General features: G+C 37.7%; 1 protein-coding gene across 1 annotated transcript; it reads right to left on the bottom strand.

Moving 5' to 3' along the window:
* Positions 1 to 309: 309 nt before the first annotated feature.
* On the bottom strand, positions 310 to 3,182 carry LOC111921146 (probable E3 ubiquitin-protein ligase EDA40). The gene is made up of 2 exons (XM_023916719.3): positions 2,485 to 3,182; positions 310 to 2,382 (listed from the first exon to the last, which is right to left on the bottom strand). Exons 1-2 carry the CDS (start codon positions 2,896 to 2,898, stop codon positions 637 to 639), a joined length of 2,160 nt encoding a protein of 719 aa, XP_023772487.1. The 5' UTR covers positions 2,899 to 3,182; the 3' UTR covers positions 310 to 636.
* Between the last annotated feature and the right edge of the window lie 6,621 nt (positions 3,183 to 9,803).

Below are 9,803 nucleotides of genomic sequence, written 5' to 3'. Positions count from 1 at the left end.
ATATATATATATATATATATATATATATATATATATATAATCAAATAATATATAATTAATGCATTTTGCTACCAGTCATCCGATATGATATGCCTAATACATGCATGCATCATTTATCTCATAAATAATCCAACAATACTTTTCTCATATATTATGTTGTGTTATGATATATGCAAAAATCTTTTGGACTTCAATTTTGGAATTTAGGAAAAAAGAAGAAGCTGAGTGTCCATTTTGTAGTTAGATTCATGTATATATATTCGATCTAATCATCATATCCCCAAAAAATGACAATCGTTATACCCAAAACACAACAAACTTTAAATATTATATATCACAAAAAAAACAACAAAAGATACCCCCTTCCCTTCTACTCCTCAATCATAGTCACAGTTTTTTTTAAAACTTTTTTTGGATTCTAAAATTTAATATAAACAAAAAGACAAAAAGACATAGAGCCCCCTCCCTTTTCAATCAATCTCAATTATCTCTACTGAATAAAAGGGTCAAAACATCGGGTACCCTTTTGTCTCTATTATACTCAATAGGTCCCACCACATTTTTAACGTTTTATACTCTTCAAGGGTGTAAAGTGTAATAATAAAAACAACAAGGACTTAAACTGTAATTTTCTTATTAGAATCTGGCGTCTTCAAACCCGTGTAAGTCGCTGACTCTGTTTAACGACTTTCTCATAATCGCGACTTTCGCGAGCTTCTCAGCCACTCTCCAAGCCGACGTCGGCGTTAACGGCTCTACCGCTGTATCTATCGTCGCTCTCTCGGCTTGAACCACGCGCCGCCGTTGTAAATCGTTCAGCTCGGCTTCCAAGCTGGTTAGAAACTCGTTGGTGGGAGATGAAGCCGACGTGGTTTGTTGGATTAACGCGCGAGCCGAGATGAGGATGTGGTATGCGCCGATGATGTCGTTACGAGCCGTGAGCCGGCGTGATTCGGCTATAGCTCGAGTGGTGACGAAGAGGCTTCTCAGCCGTTGGATGGTGATCGCTGATGATCTGAGGGTTGTTGGATTAGGTAAAGGTACAACGAGTGTATTCTCTTTAGAGTGAATAATCTCATGGGTTAAGGATTCCCTGTAGGTGCAGCTCACGGATAGTACTTGGTGGACCCTCATCGCCGACGTAGGGACTTTCATTTCAATCAACAATTCTCTTTCTTCATTAGCAAACAATTCTCCGATTCGGATCCTACCCGACCCGAGAGCGACGGGTTTGGGTGAATACGAGTACACCGCTGTGATTTCCGCCGGAGGTGAGCCGGAGATAAATCGGAAGTCCAGTTGAAGATCTTGAACCACCACGTTGAGTAAATTTCCGATCGATTTCGCGAAGGAATGATCGTCGTTAATGGCGAGTTTGACTGTGTGTAGGGCGACGTCAAGGTGAGTTTGAGAGTGGGAGTAGCGCGTGGATGACACGTGTGATGACTGGTCGGGGACGTCGGAGATGAGGATGATGCTACCGGCGGCGTTTTTTTCCCGACGGTCTTCTAGCACCTTCGCGGCCTTTCTTACGGCGTCGATTCCGTTTGATGAGCCTTCGAGAACAGCCATGGCGTCGACTATACGACGCGCTGTTCGTTGGCCGGTGGTTGTCATCCTCTTCAAAGGGAGTAATCTTTTGGAATATGAAGAGAAGGCGACAATTGATAGACGATCGGAGGATGAAAGTGATGAAATGATTAATCTCATTGTTCGTTTCATCATTTGTATCTTCTCGGTTGACATTTTTCTACTCACATCAACGACGGTTACTACATCAATCGGAGCTCTGCCTTGTGATTTCGCCGGCGGCATCGACGGAGCTTTTACTTTCAGAATAATCGCGTTTGTTTCATGATTCCGGCCAGCTGAGATGACAGCTGTCTCCGGCAGCAATCGTACGTCCACATCTTTTGCATGAACGCCGACGGGACTGTTACTGTTACTATGAAATCCTTGAAACTCTTCGATGGAGTCTTCGTCGCAGTTTTCATCAGTCTCCGGAATCGGATTGAACCGAGCTTTTGGCGTCAGCGAAGGTAATGGTTCATCATCATCATAAATTTTCAAATCTGGTTTAAACGAATGCTGTTTGCTCAATTTGCTGTTCTTCTTCTCAACAACATCGATCATTAGTGTCGTGGCTAGCTTTTCCCTAAGCGTTTCTTCTTCTTCACCAAAATGATGCTTCTGATTCTCATCGTTTACAGACAACACAGGCATCTCTTTCCACATGGTGCCACAAATAGGGCAAGCTAAGCTCCCTTTTTGCTTCACGTGACCGGCGATGCACGGAAAGTGAAAACCATGAGAACACTCCGCCGTGTAAATCGCTACGCCGCGCCCTCGCTTCACGCTCTGCAAGCATAATCCACATCTATTCTGCAAATTCAAAATGTATAACCAATTTAGATTTCTTCTATACTATACGATAATCATGAAACGGAAATTCAAAACGAATAGAATCAAAGAATCAAATCTTACTGTGGTGAGGCGTAAGTTTGATTTGAGGAGAGAGAAAGTTGAAGGAGAGCGAGGCGACGACGGAGTCGATGACCATTGAAACACTCCATGGCTTCCGGTTGTTTTACACTGAAGCTTTGGACTTACAGGAACAGATGCTGATTTCTCCGGCAGGTTTCCGCTACTTGTTCGACAACGAAGTCTTGGAGTTAAATCCGTCTGCGATTGAAGCCGAGGCGTAGACGGATTAGAGGAAGAAGAGCTAAAAAATCCAAATCTTCCACCAAATTTAGGAGTACCACCACCGCCACCTCCACCTCCACCGCCACCATTCCTCTCATGATCCGGATCATCTCCGGTTGCTCTAACGGCGGAGGAGGAATCCACTTCCCGTGGAACCGATGTACAGAAAGCTCTTCGCCAACCAAACACCATTTCACACTCTACACGATTCCTTTTTCCGAAAATTGATTGAATCTGATGAATAACACTAAGTGTAAACAGGATTCGATTGAAAGAAGATGAAAAGCAAACAAATTACAGATTATAGAAAGGATAACTGATGAAATGTGTATCTGTGTGTTGAATTTAGAGTTTGAGTGGTGAGTGGAAGATGGAAATGGAAATGGAAATGGAAGCCAGAATATTGAAAAGAAGGATGAGTAATAAATAGGAAGGGGAGAGTCTCTGCATCTTAAGTTTCTTGGGCAGAGTTTCTATTACGAGGTCAATGTATATATTTATTTATAGCAAAAATCGGTTGACAGTAATAGAAAATAAATGCTGTATTCTGTTTTTAATGTGGTAACTATTCATAACACTAATTACTTTCATCAAAATAGATAAAAACATATTGTTTCTTTTGGTTATTATAATCAGTTTTACTAGTAATGTTTTGAAGTAATTTTTAAAAAATAGAACAATAAATTTAAAATGACATTTGAAGGCATAACTCAGTTATATGGGATTAAAAAATTAATGTAATATAAATTGTTATTATCTTGAATATTATTAAATAGTTGTTTAGAAAACAAATATGAAATGGTAGTTAGACATTTTATTAAAAGATTAAAACTAGGTTTTATGGAATTTATTTAAATTTATAAAATAAAAAGTAAATGATAATAAAAATCTAATCCTGGAGGAGTTTTGTATTAAAAAAGAATTAAAAATTCATGAAAGAATAACAAGACAATGAAAAATCTAATAAATTGTAACCATTTAAAAAAAAAGTATACTATATTCTTTAAAGAATACTGTCATCTATGATTTTTTTTTATAAATCTTGAAAGAATTACGACAAAACATGAAGATCCTATAGAATTATAGCCATTTTAATATATATATATATATATATATATATATATATATATATATATATATATATATATATATATATATATATATATATATATATATATATATATAGAGAGAGAGAGAGAGAGAGAGTCAAGATCAAATAAGAAGGAAATTTTTGGTAGGAAGATAAGAAGTTTTTTTTCTACATATTTTTTTCGCGAACAAACAAAATGAATCATTAGATGATTCATTTGTAAGATGATTCACAAGAAAAAATTTTCAAAAAAACATCGTGATGATTCATTTATACAATTATTTTGTTGTTATTCACTAAAATTGTCACAAAAGTGAATTTTTTTCTTAATTTACTTAAAAATGAATCATAAAGATGTTTTTTTGGGAATTTTTTCTTGTGAATCATCTTACAAATGAATCATCTAATGATTCATTTCTTTTGTTCGTCAAAAAAATATGTAGAAAAAAAACTTCTTACCTTCCTACCAAAAAAAATTTCTTACCGGATCTATATATATATATATATATATATATATATATATATATATATATATATATATATATATATATATATATGCTTTATTATTGAATGATTACACTGTCATTTTTTTGGAAGAACATGTTACTCTAGAAATAATACACCTTTTCATCTACTTGTATATGTGTGAATGTTCATCTAAGCAACCCTTTCTTCTATTTCCATTCTTAATCCAACCTAGCCTCTCTTCTGTTATCTTACAATCGATCACACAAAGGCTTCATAAAGAATAAATGTAGATTTAATACATCAATGATAATCTTTATAAGTAAGAATGAAATGAGTAACTTTTTAAAAAATTATACCAACACAAGGAAAAAAGTTGTACCTTATGTCCACATTAGGAGGGATCAACAACAATCAAACAACATTCAAAATATTAGATTTTATTAGCATCAATACACATGATCAAGACAATGAAAACAAGACATAAACTTATGTGTACATGGATTCTAAGATCTAGGTTTTACTAGTTATAGCAAAGAACTTAAAAAAATACAAAAATAAGAATACTAACATCTTGGTACTTTGCTTGTGACCTTGTGAATGTCGGTGATTGTATTTGATGAAGGATCCAAAATAGAATCTCTCTAATGTAGTCAGACGAAACACCACAAACAAAAAGGATGAACCCTAGTTTAGGGTTAATACGAAATTCACTAACCCTAGGAGAGGGGTTATGAATTTCGTATGCTAGGAGAGAGAGAGAGAGAGAGAGAGAGACAAACAGAGACAGAGACAGAGACAGAGACAGAGACAGAGCTTGGACGAAAACAGAGAAAAAAACTAACACCATATTTAACCCTTAGCAGTCTATCTATAGGGTGTAGTTAAATCCTTAATAGATTCAAACTCTTTAGGTTAATCATTTTCTGATTTAAACATGCCTTATCCCTATCGAAAATCGTCCATAACCTGTCCCCAGGAGTTTCTAGAATATTCTAATTAATCTCTAGGAATAATATTCAAGCTCTTTAATTAATTAAAACAGTTTAATTAATTCCAAAATTATTTACAATTAATTTACTAATTAATTAATAAATTATCAATTTATTTTTCTTCATTTCCATGATGTTATTTGGGTCATGAGGTCAACCAAAAGAAACTACTATTATTAGAAATATTACCAAAACAACTAATTGTTGGATTAGTGTCTAAACTCGTATTTATATTCGGTAAGTACTTGACCCGGTTGTGCATGGTCCTTTTGGGTTGCCTTCACCATAGCAACTTAACAGGGTGATTCATGGAGAGAGAGAGAGAGAGAGAGAGAAGATATTATGGTTTATTACTATATTATAAGAATAATATATTAAAGGAGAAATCATATTATTTAATTAATATTAGTCATAAATTAATTAGGAATTAATTTGGTGACTAAAAGAGATTAATTGAATAAAGGGGACTTAAACTGTCAAATGTGTGATAGTTGGATTTTGGGCTGGGAAACCCAATGGGACAAAGGGGTGAACGAAATTATGATGGGAGCCCATCATATTTTTGTTCATGGCCTTATTCCAGAAGGTTCCATGGGTTGCTTAATGTTTAAGTTGTCTATTAGGGTTTTAACTTAAACCCTAGCTGCTCACAATATAAATAAGATCCCTAGGCTACAGAAATCGGCCACCGCTTCTCTAAGAACCCTAGAGCCGATTTTGTGTGCCTCTTCCCTCTCTCAAATACTACCCTCTTGCTAGCTGGTGTTTGTAAGCCATTAGAGGAGTTACACTTGTGACTCTAAGCATCAAAGATAAGAAGATTCAAGCAAGCAACAAGAGGTAATCTTCTAGATCTGATTTGGTCATTATAATTTTGAATTATTATCACTAGATCTAGGGTTAGAAAGTCTTGGATAAATGCATGTACAATTAGAGAAACCTAGATCCAAGCATTAGGGTTTGCATGAGCACATAGGATGTTCTTGTGGCTCAAACCCATCAGTAGTATCAGAGCTATGTTTGGTTTCTATTCTATTGATGCCTTGTTTATTTGTTCAAGCTTTAAAATCGTTTTTTATGCTAACTGCCTGATGAACTTGACGAGTTCCATGAGGAACTCGACGAGTAGGTTGAACTCGACGAGTTTAGCTGTCAGACAGAAAGATTTTCGGGATTTCTTGCTGTTTTGCTTAAGGATACTTACCTAAATCGTTTTGGTTTAGTAAAATCCGAATTTTATTACCTTTTTGTCAATATCCTTAACAAAACAAAAAGATAATTACCAATTATTTAAATAATAAATTCCTTATTTGATAATATTTGATTATTTGAATTTATTTGGTGAATTAAATTGTAAATAATATTGATTAGGTCAAATTTAGATAATCATTAAATTAAATTATTTGCTATTTGATCCTTTGTGTTTTGAAAAGTTCAAAACTTGTCCTCAAGTTTTGAAATTTAAATTTTGTGATTAAAATGTTTAATATGAACTATTTAAATTTCAAACCCTAGAATTTTACAAGTTTAAAATTCAACCTTATACTTTATTGTATTATAAGATTAATATATATATATATATATATATATATATATATATATATATATATATATATATGTATGTATGTATGTATAACTTAAAATGCTAGTCTTACCGTTAGTAGGCCTCATTCACGAAACCGATCTATAAGGGGGGGGGGGGGGGTATAAGGTTATGGCCTATAAAATGGTCGTTTAATGGGTGTCCACTCTCACCCACCGTTTCCTTGATTGGTGGAGGGTCGTTAGCCGAACGGATAGGATAGGGCAAACATTTCTCATTAATAAGTATGACGAATTATTAAAGTAACTAAATGTTTTTTCAAAAAATTCCCAATCCTAGTTACTTTAGGCAAAAGTGAATTGATGAAATTCCATAAAATTACACTTTGTACCCTTGCTAAGACGTTAGTGGAACGTGTGTGGTTAACTGACACACTAATTGAGTTCTAAGCGAAGGTGGCAAAGGGTGACACATTGTTTGTCATAGTTTGATAGAGCGTGCGTGGTCAACCGGCACATCGAATAGGTGATTGTAACAATGAGGGCACCATGTACATTTGCATGGTTATTCACACCCGCTTTGTGATCCTCGACATCCCAGTCACAAACTTGAGGGGCATATCGAGATTTAAACATGCCATTAAAAAGTTCAATGAATCTCAAAAGATCTAGGAGTTTTCAATACATTTAAAACTTAATCTTGTTTTCGTTTTTCATGAAGGAGAATTAGTGAATCGTCATTCACTTATGTAACAACCCAAAAATACCACCCAAAAATTTCGATTTTTATTATAACAAAACCCATGAGACTGAGTATCACATAATAAAACCATTTGCTGCGTGTTTCAAAAACCATAATAAAATACTGCGAGAAAAACTGTATCATAACTGTATCCAAACATATCAAGAAAACTAAATCAACTCCCAGGACAAAACTGAAGTTGTGGTGTGTGTGATGCCATCATCCCGAGCTCTTCCCTTTGCTTGCGGAAGTACCTGAAACCAAAACTGAAACTCTAAGCACGAAGCTTAGTGAGCTCCCCCAAACTACCACATAACACATAATAACATATAAGCACATACTGGGACTTGCCCACTGCATCGGACCGAAGTCCGGGCTAACTGGGGCCTTGCCCCCTACATCGGACCAAAGTCCGAAGCTGACTGGGACCTCTGTCCCCTACATCGGACTGAAGTCCGAAGCTGACTGGGACCTTCGTCCCCTACATCGGACCCAAGTCCGAAGCTGACTGGGACCTCTGTCCCCTACATCGAACCGAAGTCCGAAGCTGACTGGGACCTTCGTCCCCTACATCGGACCGAAGTCCGAAGCTGACTGGGACCTCTGTCCCCTACATTGGACCAAAGTCCGAAGCTGACTGAACATAGCATAAACATATCAACTAGCATAAGCACATAAATCCTGTCTGAGCCACGGAGGCGTCAACATACTAGCTACTGCATTGGACCGAAGTCCAGAAACTACGGCTAACTGAACGGGCCGGCATTGTGGCCTTAGACCCGTTCCTACTGAAGGGAAACTCACCTCGTGAACTGGCTGCTGTGTGAATGGCTTTGGAAGCTAACTGCTGCTGCTCCGGTATCTCCCCGGCTACAAGTCCATAAACACACTAATCAAATGCTAAACACTGCACTGGGGTAAAATGACTCTTTTACCCTTGGTCAAAGTCAACTCTCTCGGTCAAAGTCAACCCACAGTTGACCTGACTCGCCGAGTTGGGCCGCCAACTCACCGAGTCTCTAGTCTCCTTCTCAACCCTACTCGTGGCTACTCATTGCGTATGGCATCGACTTGACGAGTACCCTCTCGATCCAAGAACTCAGACAATCTTCATCCGACTCGTCGAGTCATATGAACAACTCGACGAGTTGTTCTTCGGTCTAAGAAGATTGACTTGGACTCGCCGAGTTGTATGAACAACTCGTCGAGTCCCACCATTACTGAGTCTGCCCTCCAACTCATTGAGTCCACTCTACTACTCACAGGCTTCCTCTCGACAACACTCAAAAAGGGAAAAAAAACAAGACTCGCGACTTGACTCGCCGAGTCACATCCATGCAGCTACTCTAAACTCGATTTTGCTTGAATCCAACGTCTGAAACTTATAGATCTGGGCTTCCTTAACTCGATTAGCATGTAAAGATTCTATCTTTACGTGCCCATAAGCGACCAAGAAGATAATAAGGCTCAAAAAGCATAACAAAGGCTAGATCTAGGGTTCTTATGCAAATCATCTTCAAAAAGGCAAAAGATTCGGGCTCTACAACTCCTAAATGAACAAATCTAGGGATATCTCGACCTATTAAGGCATCCATACAACTATAAGGCTTGGAAAATGCATCAAACTAGCCCTAGAAGAGTTCTAATGGAGGTCTAAATAGAAGGAATCCGAGAAATACCTCAATGAACTCTGATTTGCCCTTGGATCTTTGCTCTACACCTCTTCTCTTTGCTCCTTTCTTCTTCTTCTTCTTCAAGCCTTCAAAATCCACACACAAAGCACTTAAAACAATAAGGGATGGATTAGGGTTTTCTCACAGCTCTCTGAGGGTGAAGGAGGCGAGTTTGGGGCACATATCATTGCTTAAATAGTGAGCAACCCGGGGATTTAGGGTTTCTTCCAGGCAGGCAGACTCGCCGAGTCCCGAATATGGACTCGCCGAGTCGCCGACTAACACGTGCACGAAAACTCGACCCTACTCGACGAGTCAGGCCATAGACTCACCGAGTCCCTCAATAAAACTTTTAAAATAAATGCCACGGGAACAACATACCAGAGATGGGGCGTTACAATTCTCCCCCACTTGTCTCAGACTTCGTCCTCGAAGTCTGCTACGGCTGAATTTGCAAATAACTCTAGGTAGTGCTCTCTCATTTTTCCTCAGCCTCCCACGTCCACTCAGACCCCTTCCGGTGCTGCCACTGCACCTTCACTAACTGAATTGCCTTGTTCCTCAAGGTCTTTGTCTTCCGGTCCAGAATCGCG

The sequence above is a fragment of the Lactuca sativa genome, chromosome 4 (genome assembly GCF_002870075.4).
Source record: "Lactuca sativa cultivar Salinas chromosome 4, Lsat_Salinas_v11, whole genome shotgun sequence".
Classification (NCBI taxonomy): domain Eukaryota; kingdom Viridiplantae; phylum Streptophyta; class Magnoliopsida; order Asterales; family Asteraceae; genus Lactuca; species Lactuca sativa.
Note: the sequence above shows the minus strand (reverse complement) of the source record. Positions and strands in the feature narration are given on the sequence as shown.

What these genes read in the sequence shown, in the direction of transcription:
- LOC111921146 (XM_023916719.3), bottom strand. Translation starts at nt 2,898, where the DNA reads ATGGTGTTTGGTTGGCGAAGAGCTTTCTGTACATCGGTTCCACGGGAA. An exon ending in CAAACTTACGCCTCACCACA is followed by an intron (nt 2,383 to 2,484) that starts GTAAGATTTGAT and finishes TTGAATTTGCAG; the next exon opens with AATAGATGTGGATTATGCTT.